Below are 24,954 nucleotides of genomic sequence, written 5' to 3'. Positions count from 1 at the left end.
AGTGCATATACCAGTAATTTCTAAATAAGATGTGGAAATGTGAACCCCATGGACTGTCATTTAGACGGTGCCACCATTAAGTGGTTTTCCACCACTTGGTTCCAAACCAACTCCACCCCATCCTTCTGCAAAAAAACTCCAACATAAACAAATTTATCATCTTCATCGCATTTCACAATGAGCAGGAATTGAATAGTTGCGAAAAAAACGGTTGCCCAATTCTGAATGGGCAAAAAGGAAGCACTACCACTACACTACGTACTAGTGCCTTCATCGTGGAGTCGGCTTTTTTGGACACAGGCAATTCTCGCTTTCACATTGACATGTATTTGGTGCTTGTTAACAACAATATGAGAATCAAAGCCAGTGAGCGACCATACTTCTGTCTATTTCCCACTCTGCCACTTTCTGCAGCAGCTGCAGGGTCCCCTCTCAGTTTGTCCGAATCCAATGAGAAATATCAGAGACTTTTCACACTGGCTTTTAACACAAAAGGACCCCCCCCCCTGCTTCATGTGTTTCCGAGCGAAAAAAGGGCTATTGATTACAGTGAAGGCGCACTACTAGTAGTGACCAATCCAATGACTCCCGACTCACTTCAGAGCTCTATAAAACTTTTGTAAAGGCTATAGAGCTTGTAAGCTGTAACCATTGAAAGATTTGAGAAATGAACCTACAAACACTGAACATGTGCCCTCCCTCTGCAATAAATAGTTAATTCATACATACGTGATAGGTTAGTTGGTACTGCAACTAAACAGAGGCAATTGCAACTTGAAAATTTTTGATACGAGAACTCTCTATTTGTATCTACTACAAAGGCGATAAATTCTCATAGGAAATCTTTCTTTTACTCTTTACATGCCCTCCTGCCCAAAATTCTTAATTTCAACAGCGGGGATTTCATGGACTTCACAAATTATGGAGGTAGACGTTCAGTGTCATAGCAAGGACTTGGCTTCTTCATTTACATTGTGTTGCGGTGTCAGAATCAAGCTTTGTCAACTACAGCAATGGTAGGGCTCATCTTCCCCCTCTGACTAGAGCTGCGAAAAGAAACAAAGGTAGGAAGGCAGCATTGTGTAGATTTAATTGGTCTGTCTTCAGTTACATATTCATTGGCTGTCCTTTCGCTACCAGAAACATTAGGAGTACCATTCAGAGATTTTGGAGGGAGGTCTTGGGTGGTGGGCTTCACTTCCATCTTTCCATTAGTCATGGTTTGATCACCTGAGTGATCTGTTGCATCATCAACATCATCACCATCTCTGAAGCTCTCGCGAAAGAGATCAGCAAGTTTCTTTTTCTTTTGCATTGGAGATGGAGCAGGAATAGAAACAGGACTTCTGTTCTCAAAAGGAGTTTTGTTGACACGAGAGAAGTTCTGATGGACCGGAGTGTTGCCACGAGATGGAGTAAAGTCTGCATGAGAGGCCAAAATCCCAATAAACAAGTCAAACAAAAGCCCACATCCAAATGGTATGAAATACAGTAAATGGAAACTCTCCTGCATTGTACATTCTTTGTGATACTGCTTAATCAACACCTTGTTGATTATAAACTTCAATTAATTTTACTGTTTCAGTAATAAGTTCAAGAAACACAGATTTCAAGCACTGCAAATTAAGGAAGAACACCTCTTTGATTTCATACTATGTGCACCTCAAGAAATAACAGTATTTTATCTTCACTGGTACACAAGAAATGAACCCAAACAAACAACCACTTGTAAAGAGGAGAAAGGTACAAAGTCATAAGCTTGTAAGACAAAAATGACACAGAGCATTCAACTAAATTCTTACCACCATTGACACTGTAGAAGTCATCTTCACAATCTGAGTCCAACCAAGGCTTGGAATCAAAGAAGGCCTCATCTTTACTACCTGCTAATAAACAGTTGGAGTTATTAACTCCATACATTAGACAGTTGTAACATAGGCTTTAGAAAATAAAATAGGCAGAGTACAAATCTGACAGAATCCTCAAATGGTTGCCTATAGAAACACCCCTCTTACAAACACCAGCATATAGAAACAATAAGCCAAGTTGGAACAGCAGCAATTAGATGTCCCATGCCAAGCGCATGACTTTTCATCATATTGTATTCAACAAAAATCAGATACTGAGGTAATGTGATGCCATTGTGTCACTTGCAAGCTAGGGAGTAGGGAAGACAAACATTAGGCCAAACTCAATTATCAACAATCAACAATACTGGGAAGGAAAGTGAGGGGACCTGATATACAATCAAAACTTGATTGGCTTGCTATAGTTTTTTTAACACTTCATAACAATGATCAGTTCACTAATTCAACAAATTTAGAGTACCAACTTCCTCCTAATCACTAACAGTAAGTGTATAGAAACACATTGAAGAATTCAAGACCATTCAAATGTAGTCCATCCATCACCCAGAAATTGGATTTTCATATGATCCTTAACGGTGCAAATCAGAATGCTCTCATTTAAGAGCCTCATGAATGTCAGATGTATTGTAAACAGGGACCACGATTGCTAAAAGTCACCTATATTAAATACGATCTGATCACTGATGGAGAAACTACCTGACACAAACTTTAACGACCTCAGCTTTCCTTAAAGCATAGGACAATGACTTTCACCTATCTTTGATATGATCCTGGGAAATCTGAGTTAAGAAAAGGCTCCATTAACCTTTTCCTTACATCAAGCATGTGATACAGAAATTTTTGTACTTGAAGCTCAGTATTGGTATTGTATTCACAAACAAACAGGAGAATAATCGCCAAACAAAAAAAAAAAGCAACAGGAGAATGATCTAAACTGTGGTGCTGACTTCCTCAATTAATTCTCTGGTAGAATAGTCACATGGATGCTCCTTCACAAGTAGCTCAAGCAAATCTTCCCATTTCAATACCCACCATAACAAAGAGATAAAACTATTCATTACATAATTAGGATTCCCCATTATGCATCTTTTCTTTAAAAGGTCCTTGTGCAACAACCCAAATAATATCCAGCAAAAAAAAAAAAAAACCAAATTGGACTTTTCTTTCAGCCTAACCAAAACCACAACCAGAAAAAAGAAAAAGAACTTAGAAAACACATCACGTCTCAAAATAAATGCATAACCACTTGCTGAAAATAAGAGTCACCAGAATCATGATTGAGAACATCAAGAGAATACGATTGAGCAATTTCCAACAACTACCATAAGCAAATAGTAATACATAACGAAATTCAAGTTTGAAAACATTAGCATCATTCGTCAAAAGTGGTACGAAAACGACCCAAGAACAAAGTTTTGCATACTTCTGATAACGAATCAACAAGGTTAGGCATTAAACACAACAAAAAAAGTAACTAACTTTACCAGTACATAATATGAACTCATTACTCAGAAGTTAATATTAGAAAACAGATTACCTTTTCTATCGAAAAAGAAAAGAACACAACAATAGAAAACTGAAAAGACAAAACAAGAAAGAAACTTGATAGGTTTGACTCCAAAAAAGATGAAGTCTTTTACCGTAGTCTCGGAAAGCCGTGGCTGTGGGGCGAGCAGGCGACCATTCATCGTTGATCGGACGGCCACCGTTTGTCGACGGTTTCTCTTTGACCGGGGACGGTAGAATAGAGGAGAGCTTGTCCGGTTTGGACCCGAAAGACATTCCGAGTTTCATGGCCGACCCGGATTCCCTATGAGCCGAAGCACACGTACCCATTTCTCTAAACAACTCCAAGTCTCGAACCCAATAACACAAATATCACTGATGCTCTGAAAACTTCATACGGAGAGAGAGAGAGAGAGAGAGAGAGAGAGAGAGAGAGAGTAAAGTAGAAGTGGGAGAAAGAAAGAATGCGTTTTTTGGCGTTATGCTTAAGGAGAGTGAGTGCCAAACCTCCCAAGAAAAATCTCCTCGCTAATTTCTAGAGAGCTTGAGAGGTAAGTCTACGCTATGAAAGGGTAAGAGAGGTGGTGGACCCTCGAGAGTTTATATTTTTATTTAAATTTTCAAAGCTTCCTTCTTTGGGGTTATGCGATGTCCACGGTTTCCACGCCGATGGAGATTTTGATTTCTGAAGAAGGAAACCAAGGGGTGTGGGTATTATGGACATTATAAATGCAGTGAGTGACTTAGAGGGTCTGCTATGGGTAGGTGTTGAAAGCGATGAACGAATGTGAAAGGTCGTTAGGGACATAAATGGTTATTTAATAACACACTTCCTAAGGAGGATGAGCAGAAATTCGAGGGAACCAAATTGTGTTGAATCTTTTTTTTTCTTTCCTTTGATATCTGTTTTGATTTTGCTTCCTTTTCCTTTGAATTTCACACAAGAATATAGGGTTTGATCCCTTGCTTGGATATAGTGTGCCAGGATTCTCATTCTAATTGTGTATTACAAGATCGATTACAAGATTTTTAAGATATGTAGTGTTACGGAATCATAAATACATCTATATTGAGTTATATATTATTAGTTCTCTTATAAAGTCATTTTAAACTTTAAAGCCGAGAATATGTTCTAAGCATGTAGAAAATTAGTATAGAAAATTTAGATTACTGGTGTAAGTTAAAAAAATGTACTGTCCCTTGATTTGTGAATGAGAATATAATTCATAAGGGCAGAGAAATCAGAATATACTACATGAGCCTATATCATATTGAAGCCGTAAGTTGACTTCATCAACTAATACATTACAAATTTACAATTGACTCAAAAAAACTAATACATTACAAATTTACAATTGACTCGAAAAAAAAAAAAAAAACTAATGCAAATTGGTAGGTTTGTTTATTAATTTGGAGGCGACTAACTAACATATACCAATCTCAATTCTTTACATCGCTTTAAAAATAAGGGAGGATTCAGTGCACAGATGTGCACTTGCACCAATATAAATAGATGGTTAGATTATATTAAATACACTCTTAGATTATTAATAAAAATATTAATTATAAATATCAAGAGTTGAGATCATTTTATAAGTGTTAGGTCATTTACACTATCGATACATAGAATAATTTATCAGTAGCTTCCATTCCGTGACTTTGAATCTCGTAACTATTCAATCTATTGTTGGTCGCCTCTATAGAATACAGTGAATACTAGCTATAGGTCGAATAATAACGACAGTCGTTTTAATAAATGCATGGACACTTTATGAAAATGATATCAATGACGTCAGAATAACTATGCAGATTGCAAAGAGAGCCATGCTTTGACAAGATGGATCAGAACCAACCCAAAGTTAAACCCTATTGCTCTCTGTTCTGTCTTACCAGTTACCACCCCTCCCTGTCGGTTACTCTGTTTGAGTTTGGTTGACAACAGATCGAGTAAATCTAAATGATGGAGAATATGAAATTGCCTTATAATTATCAATCAAGTTTTGTTTGTTACTCTGTTTACTATAATATTCGTAATTACCATCGATGTTTTGTTTGTTTCAAGTTTCAACTTTGGTGATTATGAGACACAAAAGTATAAAAGTTGTGGTTGAGAGCATCACTTGGCTACAGTTGAGAACGATGGAAATTACTGAGACGATGACCATATTAACCTAATGAGCAGACCAAAAACGTACAATTTAACCAGGCCAGGGAAGTTCTTATTTCCAGATTAATGTTTCTTCTCACATATTTTTCCCTCTCCTTTATTCTCGAACGATCTCTGTCAATAAACAAGGTCGAGTCTCTTTCATGCATTGTTGGTCATGGAAAGCAGGCAACACGATGTTGACCCAGAAGTTAATCTACACAGTTGATTATGGATCCGTTGATTATCGATATTTGATTATGGATCCGTTGATTATCGATATCTACTAGTTATTTACCCTGACTTTGCTGCTTTGGGGAAGATGTACTACAAGCAATTATCAAAAACAAGAATTTGGTTTTACTTTACATGACTAAATAAAACTAAACACGAAAAAAACCATCAGGTTTTACACGGGTTCTTCTAGCGCAGAGCGAAGAAACAGAAACAAGTATGCAATTATCAAGATCGACCACGTGGAGGTAATAGTTAAAGTAAGTAAGATTTGCAGCTTTACATGGGTTAGGTTTTCAGTTTTCATATAATATATGTATGGGAGGGATGAGAATATTGAAATGCATGCAGGTTAGGTTTCCAGTGGCCTATGAACAAGAAAAAAGGGGCTAATTAGGTAGTTTAAATGTGTTTTCAATGTTATACTCGAACTTATAATCTCAAATGATGGTGTTTAAAAGATTACAGAATCTTGATTTACACGTTATATGAGTTATAATGTTATATGTTCAGTTCGTAAAATTAAAATTTTGTGTGATTTTATTTTAAATACACATGATATTCAAAGTTACTTGAATATGTAGAGTTTAAAAGGTCTACTAATCTTTTAATACGTAAAAAAGAAAAATGACTATTGATCCTACACTATTAAATTGCCAATTAGTGGATCGGTAGATGAAGAGTTTTTGTGCATATATCCTAACCATATCCTTGTGTTCATTTAGTCGTGGTCTCGTGGATTCTTTATAATATGTTTAGAGATAACTACCACTTAAACGTATTAGGCCATGTCTACTATAGCTGATTATGCCAAATGAGCCAATGAGGTTAATGACATATTGCTTATTGAGAGCTACCGTATCCATGAGGGCAATATGAAAACAAACCGCTAGAAAAGTTTCACACAAGGGGGAGAATAACTAATTAACGCAAACAATCACATACAATAGTAGAACATATTTGCCTATTTGGGTGGAGGACCCATATTTAGCCTCTAAAAGGTGAAAGGTCTCTGAACAAGTAGTGGATGTGAAACTACTCAAAACTCTTTTAGGCTTTTAGCATGAGTGCTTAATGCAAAAACAGGCTTTTAGCATGAGTGCTTAATGCAAAAACAGAAAGCGGATTCAAGTTGCACCGGCTGGGTGATTCTCCTTTTGCTTCAATGGTTGAGAGATTTGATTCTTCAACCGGTTAAAAAATTTGAAATTAAAGTATTGCCGACACCTTTATAAATTACTAATTTTTTTCACTTATTTCATCCAACTCGTTATACTCATGTGATATTACACTAGGACAGAAAAAAAAAAGAAAAAAAAAAGTGATATTACATTTATTTTTATTTAAGAATAAATTTTAAGAAGGTTTTATTCATATATCTACAGTTAGCATTTAGACCTCCGTTCATAATTTTGTCATCAAACTTCCAAATTTAACCTTACTCCTTATGTATTTCTTTTTTCATTTCATCATCTTCTCACCTCCCCTTGTCTTTTAGACCACCAAGTTTCGCCAACGTCCTTCACAATTGAATGGATAGTTACTATCCATTCAATTGTGAAGGACATTGGTAAACTATCCATTCAACCAATGTCCTCCACAATTGAATGGATAGTTGCAATTTGACCTTAATATTTCTTTTTCCTTGGTTGGGCCTCATTGTACTTGCGCTTAGGTCTATCTAGGCCCATTGTTTTATCTATTTTAATTGTTTTATGTTTTTTATTTTTAGATGGCTTCGAGCCTTTAATAAATTCCTACTATAGGATAGTAGGGTGAGGTGGGCATCGTCCCAGGATGTGCACCCTAAGTGTCATGTCTAGCCTAGGACGGTAGCGAGCTCCTTACATCGTCAAATGGTCGCAGTCTCCTAGTGGCAGAATGAAACTAAGTGTCACCGAATTAATCTTTCGATGGCAACATAGTGGGAAAGTTTGTCATATTAGTGTATTATGGCTCCACGTGAGCATTATCTTTCCTGTATGTCGCCAAAATTGTAAAGCAAATAGAGTAGCCAGTTATGCACTGTTTGTTAATTGGTGTGTTTTAAAATACACAAAATTAGTAGGGACTCCTGATGTTATTTCATGATGTTCTCGTCAGGCTTATTGTAATATGAGATTTAGGCACTATGTCCCCTACTTGTATTCTATGGTTATATATGGTTACGAAAAAAAGAAAAAAAACCCATTATATGAAAACGCAGGCTCAAATTTGGATAATTCAACGAAGTTAAACTCAAATCAGTAGAACATTAGATCTTTTGAATGGTTTGAAATTGTCATTAAGTTAATTTAATTGTTTAGTTGTAGATTGATAAAAACTATTGCACAAAAATCATGAACCACGCACAAGATTACTTCACCATTCAAACATATTTCTATTCAAGTGTGTTAGTTTATGTCGATCAGCTTGTTGAGAAATGCCAAAACGAAGCATGTCTTATCAGTTTCAATGATTTAAAGAGAAGTTATGGCCTTTCAAAAAAAAGAAGAAGATAAGTTATGAAGGTTGGGCATGACTGATTCTATGGGTGAATGGAATTGTGTTTAAGGATTTTTTTTTTTTTGAAATAAGGGTAAAAGAGGATATTTAAAATTTTAAAAAAATTAGAAGGTCTAAATATCAATTATGGATGTATGAATACAGTCATCCTAAATTTTACCTGTGTCGACACAAAATTATTGTTTAATACGTGACAAAATCAGATGCAGACAATAGTTGGGTGGTTTGAACATATCCACACATTATCATATCTTCTTGTTCTTTTCTATTATCTAGTCTAAAAGTGCCACCATTTGATTTGGAATAATTTTGTCTAGCAATTATCAATCAATCAACATGGAATAAGGATAATCTCATATGTGACGCGCCGTCCACGCGGTCTTGTTATGCCACTTGCCTCTTCTGATTTTTCAATGCTATTATTGCCACATTACAAATACGTTTTAAACAAAGAAAGTCGCATTCAACAATTAGTTCATGATTTCATTCGAACAATTGGGAGACATGGTTGCTCTCCATATGTGGATTGGCATGATGAGCCCTCTTACAAGAAATCCTACAACTCTATAATCGTCGTGCCACACAACACATCTCTTTCATCGATTACATCAAGTCGAAATAATATTACCTCTCAAAGTATCTCAATCCATACAGCAAACTCTTTAATTCATGCCAACACTCACATTTTCATGAAATTAATAGATCAAACGTGCCACATAATTCAACTGCACAATTTCAAGAATTTCTCGCCACTCATTTCCATCTCTCCGAAATCTTGGGCTAGTTAAGTGCAACTATTCTTGTAAGGACCATTTGCATGGACATCCCCTTACTTAATGGGCTCATGAGGCCCAGACTCCAGGACTCCTACCCAAGTCTCCACAGTAAAACAGGTAAAAGTAAAAACGCGGACTTCAGATTGACCAAATAACAGAAACTACGGCGAAACACAAGTGAAAAAACCGCGCCATCTCACCAACCAAACCAACCTAGACTCGTCTAAAGCTAACTTCGTTGTTCACGACTTGTCGTTCGTACTGGTCTTCTCGCCCACCACATCGGGAAAATGGGTGTGGCGGCGAAAATAGCACCGTCGATGCTGTCGTCGGACTTTGCTAATTTGGCGTCGGAGGCCCATCGAATGCTCAAAGACGGCGCCGATTGGCTCCACATGGACATCATGGTATCAAACTCCACTCTTCAATCTTAAAGTTTCGTTCTTTTTTTGATGAATTCGAATGTTGTGTTACTAGTACCATGATCCATGTTTAACAAACAAAGTTCTCTTCTTCATGTGCAGGATGGGTAGGTTCGGTTCTTTTTGCTTATCAAGTGGCTGCAAAAGAATTGGGTTTTATAATTCTCTCGATTTTTATTTACCATTTTGTTTACTTAGTTGAATTTTGATACAATGAAGTAGGTTGATTGATGTTTAAAGGTAGAGAGAAATGTGAATTTGCTAAAAAAGGACATGAATTTGTGAATGTTAGTGTTATAGCTCTTTGTCCATGATTGAATTAGTGTGTGATTTTTGGTACCTAAATGAGGCAATTTTTGCTTTTGTAGCTTATGAGAGATTTTATTATGGTCTTATATGTTGAGTTTATGTTTTCATCCATAGGCATTTTGTTCCGAATCTAACACTCGGTGCTCCGGTTATTCAGAGTTTGAGAAAGCATACAGAGTAATGCTTCTTGACTTGTTCTTTATTCGTTATTTTGATTTGTAAATTGAGTGTAAAATGATGGATGAAGGTGTCATTTTTGTTTGTCTACAGGGCATATCTGGATTGTCACCTTATGGTCACAAATCCTCTTGATTATGTTGAGCCGTTGGCAAAAGCCGGTGCTTCGGGTTTCACATTTCATGTTGAGGTATCCAAAGGTGGGCTGTGGTGCTGTTTGGGAATCATGATGTCAGTGTGCGTTTGTTTTTCTTCAATCAGTTTATTTTTTTCCCTCCTTTGTGCAGATAATTGGCAAGAGCTTGTTCAAAGGATCAAGTCCAAGGGCATGACACCAGGTGTGGCACTCAAGCCTGGAACTCCGATTGAAGAAGTTTTTCCTCTGGTATGCCTTCTCTCTTTATGACTTCTTTTTTGTTCCTGTTATTGTTATATCTCATGCAATGTTAAGTTGTAAATTATCCAAATAAGAATTCTGGTTGAGAAGTTAGCCTTTTGTAATCCACAGGTGGAAGGTGAAATTCATGTGGACATGGTCCTCGTTATGACTGTGGAACCTGGATTTGGTGGACAGAAGTTCATGCCAGAAACAATGGATAAGGTTCGCACACTGAGAAAGAAGTATCCTTCACTAGATATAGAGGTAAGTCAATCCCTTATGCTTCCTCTGAAATCGTTTTTCCTATTGTGTATTGGTTCTCCACTTCACCCTCGTTATGGTATATCCCAGTAATAGCTGAATTATTTTTCCTCATTGTGTCTCTTCTTGCTCATGACACGTAATTATGTACATATTATGTGTGTACATGTTTAATACGATAACATGAGTGTTCTGAAAAACATACTTCAATCTGATTGGGATGATACTACCTAAATCACTTTCAACCTCATTCCGCAGGTAGATGGTGGCTTAGGGCCTTCAACCATTGACATTGCAGCTTCAGCCGGAGCAAACTGCATAGTTGCTGGAAGTTCAGTGTTTGGTTCCCCCGAACCTGCCAAAGTAATATCCGTCTTGAGAACTAGTGTTGAGGAATCTCAGAAAAAATAGTTGATGCTGGTACAGGCAAGATATATCACAAGTGGGTTCTCCTTAAGTTTATATGTACATCTATGATCTAATTGATGTGGTGATTTTTGAAGCTTAAATGAGCATTACGATTTGTCAAAGTCATGCTGTTGTGTGTACTATCATTTCATCTGTATACTATCTCAAGTGTAATAATCCAGCCAACACAATATGATTGCTCGAGGGTCTTTTAATAAAATCTCACTATGATGCTTATTACATCTTTCATTTCCAAAGTACAAATACCTATTTTGTGGCAATATTTCTTGTGTGATAGTAAGACCTCTATGTCAGACTTGAATATTATGCCACCCCTATGCTGATTTAATGAGTCCCTACCTCAATACATTATTACGTTCAATGTGTTATTCATTTTCATATCTGTGGACATGTCTGTGGCTTCTTTATAGCTTTACTTTTGTGATTTTTTTGGTGCCTGGATGTTATAATTGCAGTCATCATGAGCCAGATATTCCTCGTGTGATCTCCTGCCTTTTCTTTTGAAATGCGAATAGTCGTTGGGGGAAAGAGAACAAGAATCACACTCGCTCCAAGTTGTTATTCATCTTTATAGTAGAATACATTTCAGTATTTCACACTGAGATCTGAATTTCACCTCGCATGTACTCATGGAAATCAGAATAGTTGTTGGGGGAACCGTTGGGTTGTTTACATTGGTGCGTCCTCATTGTTTGCTTGTTTAGACTCGAGCAACATTGGAAATTTGTAAGACGACCTTAATTTGATAGACATTTAATCACTCGAGAGGATGTGATAGGGGAGTCTAGTATTACTTGATAGAGTTCAAGCACTACTCTCTTGTTGCTCGAATAGTGATAACCCCTCAGAATTTAAGAACCTGGCTAAGTGGCCTATTTTTACAAGTTTCCTTAGACAATCCTGGAAGATGACCAGCGGATTGTGTAGAGAATAGACCAGAAAAGATAACTTGATGGATTAAGATGAAGATAATCCCCAGACAATCCTGTCTACCACGTCAGTTCGTTTTTATTTTATGTCAAAGATATGTCCCTCCTCATCTGTCAAATTTTAAGGCACATGCACCAGCCAGATCACATAATATGCGATCTGCAGGACTCTTTTGATTTGGCATCCACTACCAGCCTAGTAACAGAAAAATGAGTACATAATTCCTCTACTTTTTTAGTGGCGTTGATAAACATTTGAGAGAAGTGAGATTGCACACCAGAATCCAAGTTTTTACTTGCATATTACTTAAGGTTTAAGCACCTGAGCATTTGTCATAATACACGTGAGAGACAGTAGTCGTGCTATTGTATTCTATTTAGAAACTTTTCATGTCTCGGCAAAGGCAAAGAGGGATGCTCCAGAGTCCTAAAACCTTCTTGGTAACTAAATCTATATTGACCAAGATTAGCTTAGATTAGTGGTGAGCATGTGTTACCACGTGGCTTTCCTTTACTGTTCGATTTTTGATTCATTGGTACTTGGGGTTTTCGGAGTTTGAGTGAAAAGTGCATCTGTTGCTTGTTCAATACCGTGCTACATTCCCTTCATCTGCTCTCCCCAGTTGAGAATTCAGATGTAAGACACAATATCCATGCATTTCCTGCATTTTCATTTGGTACTTGTGCAGTTGTGCTTAAGCTCCAAACATGCGATCTCAGCAAATCCTTGCATCTTTTTAAGCTAATGCTTTCCAAGTCCACAGATCTTGGAAAGTAGTACTTTACATGGAGACTCCCCAAACAAGTTTTTACTGAATCTGAATCTTACTTTTCCATAGTAAAGTGAGTAAAGGTTTTCACTTTTAGCTTACCCTCTACTATAGATAATGAAATTGTAGCTGATACATACTTGTGGGTTTCACCTTGAAGCTGTGACAAAACTTAATTATCATGGAAGCAAACACGAGCATGATGTGATGTGATAATTTGTTGGTGGTGCTTGTCAACCTAGGATGTTCATGACCAACTTGACCTATCAGCAATGCAATGCCTAGCCTCTCTTTTCATGCCTCTGCTTTAACCTGCATAGCTTTCTCTTCGAATGTATTTCAGATTTTTATCCTGCCTTTCTAAAATGATCACAGCTGCCTTTACAATACCCTTATAAAACCTGGTTTGAAGCCAACGAGTGGACTCAGAACTAGTTAGGAAAAGAGTCTAAACAGCTGGAAACTTAGTAAATGTATAGAATTTCTGAATTTGTTATTCCCAAGAATCCCGTCCATGAACAACTTTGTAAGTTCTTGTATTTTTAACTTCCATATTTGTATATTTTTATGATCCAAAATATTCACTGTCTCAAACCAAGTTCTTTATTAACTTCATATTTTATAGGCCTTGTGTGTTGAAGTCACTGGTCATTGGTCATTGGCATGGCTGCTGCTTTGTTCACTAGTGAGCAGCTCTACTTGACATTATTCTTCTTCATCGTCTCGCTTCTTGTGTCTGCACTTGGACTACAGAACCAACTGCTAAGCTGCGAGTCCGAATCTCCAGATGCTTCTTCTGCCTACCACTGCAATACTAGTACTAGTGGATCAAATGGATCATCATCATCACTCAACCACTGTGCCACATTTGCAATTCTTCGAACCAACTCATACTACTCCTCTCTCTTGAACCTGAGTTCTTACTTGGGGATCAACCGGTTTGTGATTGCAGAAGCAAATGGCTTTTCAGCAGACACAGAGTTTCTTCCGAAAGAACAGCCTTTGTTGATACCAATTGATTGCAAATGCAGCAATGGGAGGTTGTTTCAAGCGCAGTTGACAAAAACCACCATCAGAGGTGAGAGCTTTTATGGCATTGCTGAAGCACTAGAGGGCTTGACAACTTGCAAAGCTATCCGAGAGAAGAACCCTGGTGTCTCGCCCTGGGAACTTGCTGATAAAGTTGAGTTACACATTCCCTTGAGATGTGCTTGTCCCTCTAACTCATCTCAGTCAACACTCTTGCTTTCTTATCCAGTGAATGAAGGTGATACCATTTCTTCTTTGGCCATTCAATTCAATACTACTCAAGAAGCTATCATATCTACAAATAACAGATCAACATTTAGACCTGAAAACAGCTTAGTGCCACTTACATCTCTTCTGATTCCACTCAATGCAAAACCGATACTTGGTCCTCTAGAAAAGCCCCGCGAACCAAACTTGCGTTTTCCAGCAACTAGCATTCCAGCTATTAGTCCACACAAGAAGAAAGCAAAAATGCACAGGGTTGGACTATATGTCACGATCATTGTGGTGGTTGTTGCAACTAGCATTGCAATTGCAGCGGCTTTGTTGGTAATTCAGTTGAGGAAGAAGAAACAGATCAGTTCATCCAAAGGAGTTGTTGATTTGGAACTACAGCAGCTCAGTCTAAGCGTAAGAACCACAAGTGACAAGAAGGTCTCATTTGAGGGATCTCAAGATACTTTAGATGGTCAGATTGTTGAAGCCACCACGCCACACAAAGTGCTGGTGGAGACATATACCATGGAGGAGCTGAGAAAAGCAACCGAGGACTTCAGTTCAAGCAACCACATTGAAGGGTCTGTATACCATGGCCGTCTCAGTGGCAACAACTTGGCAATAAAGCGCACGCGACATGACACCATCTCAAGAATCGAGTTTGGGCTTTTCCATGATGCAATTCACCACCATCCAAACATAATGAGGTTGTTGGGGACATGTTTGACAGAGGCTCAAGATTCATTTATGGTTTTCGAGTATGCAAAGAATGGATCGTTGAAGGATTGGCTTCATGGTGGATTGGCAATTAAAAACCAGTTCATTGCCTCGTGTGATTGTTTCTTGACATGGAGACAAAGGCTGAGGATATGTCTTGATGTGGCCCTGGCATTACAGTACATGCACCACATAATGAACCCAAGTTATGTGCATCGAAATGTGAAGAGCCGAAACATCTTCTTGGATGAAGAATTCAATGCCAAGATTGGAAACTTTGGAATGGCAAAGTGTGTTGAAAATGATACTGAAAATTTGGCTCCTGAATATGTTCACCAGGGTGTGGTTTCTCCAAGCACTGATATATTTGCTTATGGAGTAGTGTTGTTGGAGGTCTTGTGCGGGCAAAAGACATTAACCAAGCCTAGTGAGATGGGGGAGGGCAAACATTTTTGGCTGTCAGAGAAAATCAAATGCATATTGCAGTCAGACAATGCAGATGAGCTGAGGGAATGGATGGACAGCGCATTGGGTGAGAATTATTCTTTTGATGCAGCTCTCACAATAGCGAATCTTGCAAGTGCTTGTGTAAATGAAGACCCTTGTTTGAGACCAAGTGCAGGAGAAGTTGTTGAGAAACTTTCGAGAATGGTGGAAGAGTACACGGTAGAAGGAGAGAATATGTTGATGAGTGAGAGCTGTTCCAAACCTCTGGTGAAGGCAGCTGCTGCAACCATTATGTGAATATTCAGATTTCAGACTGACTGATTCAGGGATGAAGGATCCAAACAAAAGACCATGTTCTAGGTAGCGAGCAAGTTTCTGGGGTTGTATTTAGATGTTAATGTCACAGCTAAGTTCTTGGCATTTGGATGAGGTTAATAGTGGGGTGTTGTATATATATCAATATATGTAATCAACAAGTATCTGATAGGGACATGGAGAGCAGGGTGATTTCAACTCTGTATTATCTCCATTTCCTGATATAATAAAGGTGAAGCGCTCCAGCGGTAGTTGGTTTGTTGATTCTGTTTTCAGAAAACTAACAGAAACAATGAATTTGTGGTGTACTACGTAGTTTGTGGATTCAAATTCCGTAGTTTGTAGAATTTCTGGAAAAAGTGAATTAAGAGAACTTAGGGCATGTTTACTTACTTGGAATGGAATGGAATGTAATGAAATGATTACGGAGTAAAAACACCCCTGTGTTTACTAACACATAAAAGAATCGGAATGATTCCAGGTAAAAGAATTCATGTGTTTACTAACACATGAAGGAATCGGAATTGGTGTAGGTCCCACCCATTTATCAGGAATCGATTCCTGAATACTCAGGAATTCGATTACGGAGGGGGGAGATGAGTTTAGGAATCATTCATCCGGGATCAATACCGATTCCTTTCTTCTCCCATTCCACTTGTCTCCGATTCATAATTATTTTCCATTCCAAGTAAGTAAACATGCCATTAATGGAAAGTAAATTCCGTGAGAGACTGATAAAATTGATAAATAAAAGTTATCGTTTCTACTAAAAAAAAATTGAAAGCTTGTGAACTTCCCTTGTTTTATTGGCCAAAAAAACAGAGACCCTTATTTTGACTTCATTACATTTAGTGCCTCATAGTAGTACACAATCTCACATGCTTATACAGTTATACACATGTTAGATTTTCATGAAGAGAATGTAATATAAAAGTAATAACACGTTTCTAGCAATTAATTCCGAGTTAGTGAGTTACAACAAGAAAAACTAGCATATTTCTAACAAAATAAAAATATTGATCCAAATAAAAGAGTAACTAGTATTACAGAGCTCCTACACCCTAAAACTAAGTAGCGATGAGTTTCTAGCAGAGTTCATATTATCTAAACACTGGAGTTCTAATAACTCCAAATTCCTTGTCTTCGATCCTAGCCTCTACTGTGGACCCATCATCGAAACCATTCCAGTTTCTGATCTTTTGCAGAGCCTCTTTGTTAGACATCCCTTCCAAGGCATAAGCAAACCCTTTCCATGCTTCAGTCACTCCCTCCCTACTCAAAAGCTGGCATTGTCCAATCTACAATTTCCCAAACATAGCTAACATTAGAGAACAAGGCCTCAGTGATAGGCGAAATTGGCAGCACCTGAATGCCAAGCCTGCACTCCCTTGACTCTGGAGGAGCAAACCAAAGTCCGGTATCTCTCTTATTAGACCACACAATTCCAGTGACCTTGTTTTCACTTGCGAAAACATCCTCATACATGTTGTCTCCTTGGTGTACATGCCACCACGTTTGAGCTGCTTGAATTTCCAATGCTGCAAGCAATGATCCGATGGCAGTGAGATTTAGTGTCTTTGTAGGCTAACCCCATCAATGCAGCCGAGTAGTAAGCATTCACTGCCTCCTCGTACTCTCTTGATTGCTACCGTCTGCAAATTCTATTAGTTTATCAACCGCGGATATTTTGCATCTACCGTTGTCTAGGAAGTAGAAGGCTATATGGGCTCAAGCCTAGACAATATTTTGGGCCAAAAACCCTTAAGTATATATATTTCTTTGGGCTGGTATGGGCTGAAGGTAGATATATATATATATATTTTTTTTTTTTATTTGTAAAAGTCATGTGTATTCCCAATCTCCCACAGCAGCACAGAGCCTCACACTACTCAATAGGTCAGATTTGTGCGTTTCGATGGAGCCTCACACTACTTATCTTCGAAAGCGAAATGCCTCAAGCAATCCACACCCAAATTCCCTTCTTGTGGAAAATCTCACCCCTTGTTGTCCAGTAGCTTCAGTCTGCGATGCAGACTAAGGAATCTCCAAAGCAACAATCTTTCTTTCGCTTTCTCGTAAACAATGTATGAAACTCTATCGATCTCTCCTGTTTTGAATTTTTGATACATCTATGTTCTTCTTCATGCTCTGTTTTTCCCAATAGGGTTTTCTTAAAGAAATCCTAGAAGGAGAAGCTCACCGATTCTATTTGCTACCAGTGGTGGATGTAATTGTGAGTTGGGCTTTTGTGTATAAGTTGAGGATTGGGATTGTTGGGACTGCTCTTACCATTGGTTTTGCTTGGTCATGAGTTGGGGGCTATCGGTTTTGGGTTTGTTTGTGTACACTGTTTCTAGTGGGTGTTCGGAAACATCAAATAGCGACTGGTTTTTCAGCTCAAGTAGTCAACCTTTTGTTGGGCTTTGGGATTTCTTGATGCTTTCTTTGGCTTCTAATTATGTTGTGATTATTTTTTATTTAAAGATGTGCATTTTGGAGATTTTTTTTTAGAGTTTTGGAGGTTTATGAGCAAAAAAAAAAATTAGTGGTTGTTCTAATTAACCTAGACAAGTCACAGATCCTGAATCCGCCACTGCTGTTGTCCTGTGTAAGTTTATAAAATCTCCGGCAAGCGCATAAGCTTGATCCCTACTAAGTATTTGAGATTTTAAGCTTCATCATCAAAAATATATTAAAACTTATGATTCTTAAAAGGTTTCAATGTTGTTCTAAGGTTTTTCTTAGCACCCCCAAACCGCATGAAATTTCTCTAAAAAAATGGTGTCTATTGGCCCGCATGAAATTTCTCCAAAAAGTAGTGTATAGCAATAGCTCTCTACTAATATCGAACACAATTTGAAGCAGGTGTCAAAACACAATCCTATTACAAAATGAGGTTTATGAAATTCATATAAGACATTTGAAACATATCTAGACCATTGGAAATCCACTGAATACCTTGAAAAATAACTATGTGAAATGTTAATCAATTTCATTAAACAACAAAATTTCTAAACCTCATATAAGACATGTGGAAAATGTCACAACCATTAGAAATCGACTGAATAGTCATGCATGTGAATTAATAAATGAGATGCTTTTTCGTAGACTTTTACACGCGCGTACTCTGATTTAAAAGGCCAGCAAAGAAAAGTTGGAAACAGTTTTTGACACTGAGACAGCACCAGACTGCAGTCTATATTGCATAGTTCAGCATAATAAAATTTGTACCCAATATACAAGTAAATTTTGAGGATGATAGAGAGATAAACAAATATACATGGAATCCAAATGAGAAGAAGGCATCATAAATCAATAAATAAATGAGTATACCGGCTAGCTGTAATATATGAACAAACAAATCAAAACATCATGACCTTAAACTCATCAAAATTGAGGACACCATCTCCATTGAGATCAAACCTAGCAATCATGACCTTGCACTCATCAACACTCCTGGATTCACCAAGTCTACTCAGCATCCTCTTCAAACTTTTGGGCGTAATGCACCCACATCCATCCATGTCGTACATCTTAAACGCCTCCCTCAAATCACTCACCTTCTCTTCCTCATCTCCTCCTTCAACGAACTTAACGAAGTCGTCGAAACCCAGCAGCCCGTCTTTGTCGGAGTCCAAGTACTCCACCGCCGCCTCAGCCTCCGACGACGAAAGCTCACCTCCTATTGCCTCGACACATTGTTGGAGCTCCAAAGGTGATATCTTCCTGTCTCCATTGCCATCGAATTGATTGAAAACACGCTCGTATTGTGCTAGTTTGTCCATTAAACTCCTCTTACTACGTACGTGAAACTGAAGCAGAAGCTGATGAGGCTGGCCTTAGTCTTACCAGGATGAGCTTCATCATATATGATACAATGCCGCGTGTCGTGGTTGACCAGATTAACTTGCTGGACGGGTACGTAAGCAAGTGCATCGTATTTTCTTAAATGCGCGGGAAAAGACCGTTGAATTTTTATTTTTAACTATGACGTTTGTTAATAAAAGGAATCTCAGAAATATAAAACAAAGACTGTGTGTCTAAATTTTCTAAGTAAACGTACGATTCATCTTTCTCGAAGATGGGCCAACTGCCAAACCGTCAAAACTGCCACAATCCATGCACGAAGAACTTTAAGAAGATCATGAAACTAACAAGTAGCTTCCTGATTGTCCTGTCATATTTTCTTTGGTGGTTCCTTTTAAAATTCAAAAGATGTGTTTCTCTATTCACTATAATCACTAGCTACAAAAATGTTTGGTGAATGTAATTACTGTTTCATTTTTGTCACCCTTATTTGGTATTAAAATTCAGAAGAAACCGGTCATGCATGGGTGGCAAATCCGGCCACCATGGTCTGCGAAATTCTTCAGATATTTTCAAGAAGCTAAGAATTCAAGTTACCTAAACATTGATAGTATTTTATTAACACATTAATGGTAAAAAAAATAATATATTTATTTCATGAATTGATGTACTACGTATGTTTTGAATGTAATGCTGAAAATTAAGAAATTATTATGCAAGTGATTTGGAATTAAGGTTTTAAACAAAGCTGGCCATTGCTGATGTAACTATCTAATTGCCTAATATATGCAATGTTTCCTTTTCTCAAAAAAAAAATTAAAAAAAAAAATATGGCCATGGTTGGCAATAAGGTAGTACATACAATTTCAAGGATGATCAAGAAGAACAGTATTCAGAATCTCTTCAGGTACAATAATGTATCTACATCAAAATAGTTTAAATATCCAATGGCAAAGCCTTATTTTGTAAGCTTGAAAGAAAATGAAAGACAAACAACATAATGGAATGAAACATATATAATAGTTGACATCCAAAATTATTCAGGAGCGGGATGATGGTATGGCTGGATTGTGTATAAGGTCTGCAAGAAGGTGAGGACCAGGTCACCAGGAGGACAAAAGCTGCAAAAAAAAAAAGAGATAGTAGACCATGGTGTATCAAAATAATCACGTTTCAATTTCTCTCTCCACTTGTTCCATGGAGCTTTTGTGATATTTATGCACTTCTCCGCAGAGATCCTGGTAGGCAAAGTCAATAACTGTGGTGTCAGTATATAGAGCGTTGAAGAACTTAGAAGCATCATCAGCACTCAACCAATTGGCTAATATATCTTTCTCACATAGAAGATCCACATCCTTGTTCGTATCGATGAGGTTATCCATCAAAACCGCGTAGGATGTGATCATGTGCGCGCAACTGTGATAACACTGCTCGAAGGCCATAAGGTTCCTGGACAAAAGGACATGTCCTCTCATCGATAGCAAGAGGAGGAATGGTAAAAACGGCACCTTTGAACGTTATGTTTAATATGCAACCTTCTTTACCCCTTTTAAATATAACGCCTGCCTCTGAAAGAGTAGCAGCACTAGGTATCCTTTGCGGCATGTGGTTGTTTGATTTGGAGGTAGCCTTCGAACCTGGCATACCAACGAGGGCAGTTCTAATCAGATCAAGTATGTGAAGAATCTTACCAGAAGACTCGGGCTTGGGGTGGCTCAAAATTTTGGCATCAGCCACTCAATTTTTGTAGTCCAATACTAATTTACTGAGAGAGTCAGGGTTACCACTCTCAATTAGCTTATTGAAAAACTCGAGCACAAACCAAGGCAGCTGATTTTCGAGTAACAGAAGATCATGGTATAGGTATTCGAGCATACAAGGCACGATGAAAATAGGGTCGTCATTATCTTGTCGTGCTGGAACCGGTGCCTTCCGATATAGTTCTATCAAGAAACAACCATCGAGTATGAGCATCTCTATGAAGTCGTTTTGGTCAAGATGATTGCATGGGTCTGAATAACGATCCCGGGCGAGTTTATCCAGTTCCTCTCCCTTGATCCTTTCAGCCAAGCTCTCCACACTTTAAGTCAAGCTATCCAGGCTCAGGCTTTCAATCAATAGGGAATTGGAGCTTGGTAAGTAGAAACATTGATTGCTCATGATGAAAATTGATAGTCTTATATTAACACATTAATGGTAGAGAATTAGTATGTTATTGCATGAAATTGGTTTACTGCGTATGTACTGCATGTAATGATGAAAATTAAGAAATTATTATGAAAATTATTTGGAATTAAATTTTAAACAAATTCGGCCATGCATGGTTGGCAAGAAGGTATAAGGTAGTACAAAGTACAAACAACTTCAAGGATGATCAAGAATAATATGTTAAAACTAGTAATGTATTTCTGTATTCAAGCACACTTACACTGAATTACAATCATGCTCTTATAGAGCTTATACCATGATTACACTGTGTGTATTACAGCTAGAAAGCTTACATAGACACCTCTGTCAATATGAGTATATTCCAGCTGCAGCATTGCTGGAAAGCATAGTGTGCTACAGCTCATGTAACACTCCCCCTCAAGTTGGGGAATAGATGTCTCGCATACCCAACTTGTCTAGTGAGCTGTGGAACACTTTTCCAGAAACTGCTTTGGTCAGGATATCTGCAAGTTGATCTTCAGTACACACATGTGGCATGTTAATGGTTTTTGACTCCAACTTCTCTTTGATGAAATGTCGATCCACTTCAACATGTTTTGTTCTATCATGTTGAACTGGATTGTGTGCTATATCAATGGCTGCTTTATTGTCACAATACAAATTCATAGCATGCTTGGGTTTGAACCCCAAGTCTTTCATCAAATGACGAAGCCATAGCATTTCGCATACTCCATGAGCCATTCCTCTGTACTCAGCTTCTGCACTGGATCTAGCAACCACTTTTTGCTTCTTGCTTCTCCACGTGACCAAGTTACCTCCCACAAAAGTAAAGTAACCAGAAGTAGACCTTCTATCAGTGATAGAACCAGCCCAATCTGCATCTGTGTATCCAGCTATGTCTGTGTGGTTATTCTTGGAAAACATGATCCCTTTACCGGGATTTGTTTTCAAATACCTCAGAATTCTATGTACCGCGTGCATGTGATCTTCACTTGGTGCATGCATGAATTGACTTACAACGCTTACAGCATATGCAATATCAGGTCGTGTATGTGAGAGATAAATGAGCTTGCCTACTAACCTTTGATATCTCTCTTTGTTAGTAGGCACTTGGTCTGGATATTCTGCTAATTTGTGATTTTGCTCCATCGGTGTATCTGCTGGTTGACATGCTAGTAAACCAGTCTCTATGAGTAAGTCAACCACATATTTCCTTTGAGATAGGGAAATGCCTTCTTTTGATCTAGCCACCTCAATGCCCAAGAAGTATTTCAATCCTCCAAGATCTTTTATCTCAAAAACAGATGATAGATGTGCTTCTAGTTTCTTGACTTCTTCTGGGTCATTACCTGTCACAATCATATCATCAACATAAATGATAAGTGCAGTAAGTTTATCTTTTCTGTGTTTCAGAAACAGTGTATGGTCAGAGTTGCTTTGTTTATAACCAAACTGTTTCATAGATTGGCTGAATCTCCCAAACCATGCCCTGGGGGACTGTTTTAGTCCATAAAGGGATTTTTTCAACTTGCACACCATTCCTGCTTGTGAAGGTAGAGAATAGCCAGGAGGTAGATCCATGTAGACTTCTTCCTTCAAGTCTCCATGTAGGAAGGCATTTTTTACATCAAATTGCTTCAGAGGCCAGTCAAGGTTAGCCGCTAATGACAGTAGTACTCGAACAGTATTCATCTTGGCCACCGGTGCAAAAGTCTCTTGATAGTCAATACCATATGTTTGAGTATACCCTTTAGCAACCAACCTGGCTTTATATCTATCCAATGTACCATCAGCTGCGTACTTCAAAGTATAGATCCATCTGCACCCTACTATTCTTTTCCCTGCTGGTTTTGGCACTAGTTCCCATGTTTGACTCTTTTGCAAGGCTTCCATTTCCTCTTCCATAGCTTTAGTCCACTTACGATCTGCTAGAGCATCCTGTACTTTATTTGGAATGATAATAGCAGATAAATGAAATACAAAGGACGCATATGACTTGGATAACCTATGGGATGACATGTAATTGCTTATGGGATATTTGGCCTTGGCTTTAGGATCTGGTTCATATTGAGCCTTTGGTTGACCTCTATTTTTTCGAAATGGCAATTTATGACTTGGTTCCGTTTCAGTGTTAGGCTCAGAATTTATATTATCATGAAATTCAAACACAGGGTTATTAATTACCTCTGGATCATCCTCAGGGAGCATTGGTGTTGATGGGATAGTAGAAGGGGAAGAAATCTCTCTTACTGGTGATTCTGGAGTTGGCAGCTGATTTCCATTTTCAACGATTCTAGAGTTTGCTTCTGATGTCGGTAACTGGTTGCTCCTTTCAGTATTTCCATGCTCTTGGATGTCCATGGGTTCCAAGGGTGGACACAAGCAATCCCTCGAAGACTGCTCTTCCTCAATATCATTCTCCCCCTGAAGAGTAGCCTTCGGGGAAAAATGTAGATCATGTTCATGGAATGTAACATCCATGGAAACATAGGTACGTTTAGTGGTTGGACTATAACACCGATATCCCTTTTGAGTGGAAGCATAGCCAATAAAGATACACTTTTCAGCACAAGCATCCAACTTAGTCCTCTGGTTTCGATGGATATGTACATAAGCTACACAACCAAAAATCTTTGGATCAAGGGCATGGGTAGGTGGTAAAGGTAAATGACTGGCAAGAGCTTGAATTGGTGTTTGTGGTGGTGGACTGGTTTCCTTAGATGTAGACTGAAGGGCTTGAGTAGGAAGTCTATTTATGAGGTAAACAGTAGTTAGGATGGCATCCCCCCAAAAAGATTCTGGCATATGAGCTCCGATCAACATGGAGCGAGCAACTTCAAGAATGTGGCGGTTCTTTCTTTCCGCCACACCATTTTGTTGAGGAGTTTGAGGACATGTGGTCTGATGAATGATGCCATGGGTAGCTAGATACTGGTGAAAGAGATGGTTCACATATTCTCCACCATTATCTGAACGAAGGACTTTAATAGGTGTTTGAAACTGAGTTCGGATCATGGCATGAAAAGTCTGAAAAACTGGGAAAACATCACTTTTATTTTTCAGCAAGTAGATCCAACTCATCCGGGTGCAATCATCGACAAATAAAACAAACCATTTCATTCCAGAGGGGGTTGGTGGACAAGGTCCCCAGACATCAGAGTGAACAAGATCAAAAGGGGCAATGCTTTTAGTGGAGCTCAATGGATAGCTGACACGGTGACTCTTGCCTAAAATGCAAGTGTCGCATTTAAAGGCGGATGGTTTATTATGTTGAAACAATAAAGGGAAGAGAGTTTGAAGATAACCGAATGATGGATGTCCCAATCTCTTATGCCATAACCATATCTGTTCTTCATTTGTGGAAGTTCCTTTTTGAATCTGATGCACTTCACTTACACGATGATTGCCAGCAGTGGTCATCTCCATGTAGTATAACCCCCCTTCTCAATACCCCGCCCAATGATTTCCCCTGTTAGGATGTCCTGAAATATACAACACCACGGGTAAAGAATCACACAACAATAAAATTGTTTTGTTATCTGT

General features: G+C 38.2%; 4 protein-coding genes and 1 pseudogene across 5 annotated transcripts; 2 read left to right on the top strand and 3 right to left on the bottom strand.

Annotated features, from left to right (window-relative positions):
• Nucleotides 1-762: 762 nt before the first annotated feature.
• On the bottom strand, nt 763-3,942 carry LOC112187412 (uncharacterized protein At3g27210). Of its 2 annotated transcripts, none has more exons than XM_024326180.2 (3): nt 3,509-3,942; nt 1,803-1,886; nt 763-1,422 (listed from the first exon to the last, which is right to left on the bottom strand). In XM_024326180.2, the coding sequence occupies exons 1-3, from the start codon at nt 3,702-3,704 to the stop codon at nt 992-994; spliced, it is 711 nt and encodes a 236-aa protein (XP_024181948.1). In that variant the 5' UTR covers nt 3,705-3,942; the 3' UTR covers nt 763-991. The 2 variants fall into 2 exon arrangements, with proteins under 2 accessions (XP_024181948.1, XP_024181949.1); XM_024326181.2 differs by having other exon boundaries at nt 1,803-1,883; nt 3,509-3,929.
• Nucleotides 3,943-9,232: 5,290 nt separating this feature from the next.
• Nucleotides 9,233-11,240, top strand: LOC112189414 (ribulose-phosphate 3-epimerase, cytoplasmic isoform). The gene is made up of 7 exons (XM_024328751.2): nt 9,233-9,442; nt 9,560-9,564; nt 9,881-9,943; nt 10,037-10,143; nt 10,231-10,328; nt 10,452-10,586; nt 10,842-11,240. Exons 1-7 carry the CDS (start codon nt 9,326-9,328, stop codon nt 10,992-10,994), a joined length of 678 nt encoding a protein of 225 aa, XP_024184519.1. The 5' UTR covers nt 9,233-9,325; the 3' UTR covers nt 10,995-11,240.
• Nucleotides 11,241-12,929: 1,689 nt separating this feature from the next.
• On the top strand, nt 12,930-15,703 carry LOC112189413 (protein LYK2). The gene is made up of 2 exons (XM_024328750.2): nt 12,930-13,237; nt 13,337-15,703. Exon 2 carries the CDS (start codon nt 13,375-13,377, stop codon nt 15,415-15,417), a length of 2,043 nt encoding a protein of 680 aa, XP_024184518.1. The 5' UTR covers nt 12,930-13,237; nt 13,337-13,374; the 3' UTR covers nt 15,418-15,703.
• An 832-nt stretch (nt 15,704-16,535) lies between these two features.
• Nucleotides 16,536-17,564, bottom strand: LOC112185328 (annotated as a pseudogene).
• Nucleotides 17,565-18,583: 1,019 nt separating this feature from the next.
• On the bottom strand, nt 18,584-19,263 carry LOC112190110 (putative calcium-binding protein CML19). Its single transcript, XM_024329534.2, has one exon. It carries the CDS (start codon nt 19,218-19,220, stop codon nt 18,798-18,800), a length of 423 nt encoding a protein of 140 aa, XP_024185302.1. The 5' UTR covers nt 19,221-19,263; the 3' UTR covers nt 18,584-18,797.
• Nucleotides 19,264-24,954: the final 5,691 nt, after the last annotated feature.

The sequence above is a fragment of the Rosa chinensis genome, chromosome 2, assembly GCF_002994745.2.
Source record: "Rosa chinensis cultivar Old Blush chromosome 2, RchiOBHm-V2, whole genome shotgun sequence".
Classification (NCBI taxonomy): Eukaryota; Viridiplantae; Streptophyta; class Magnoliopsida; order Rosales; family Rosaceae; genus Rosa; species Rosa chinensis.
Note: the sequence above shows the minus strand (reverse complement) of the source record. Positions and strands in the feature narration are given on the sequence as shown.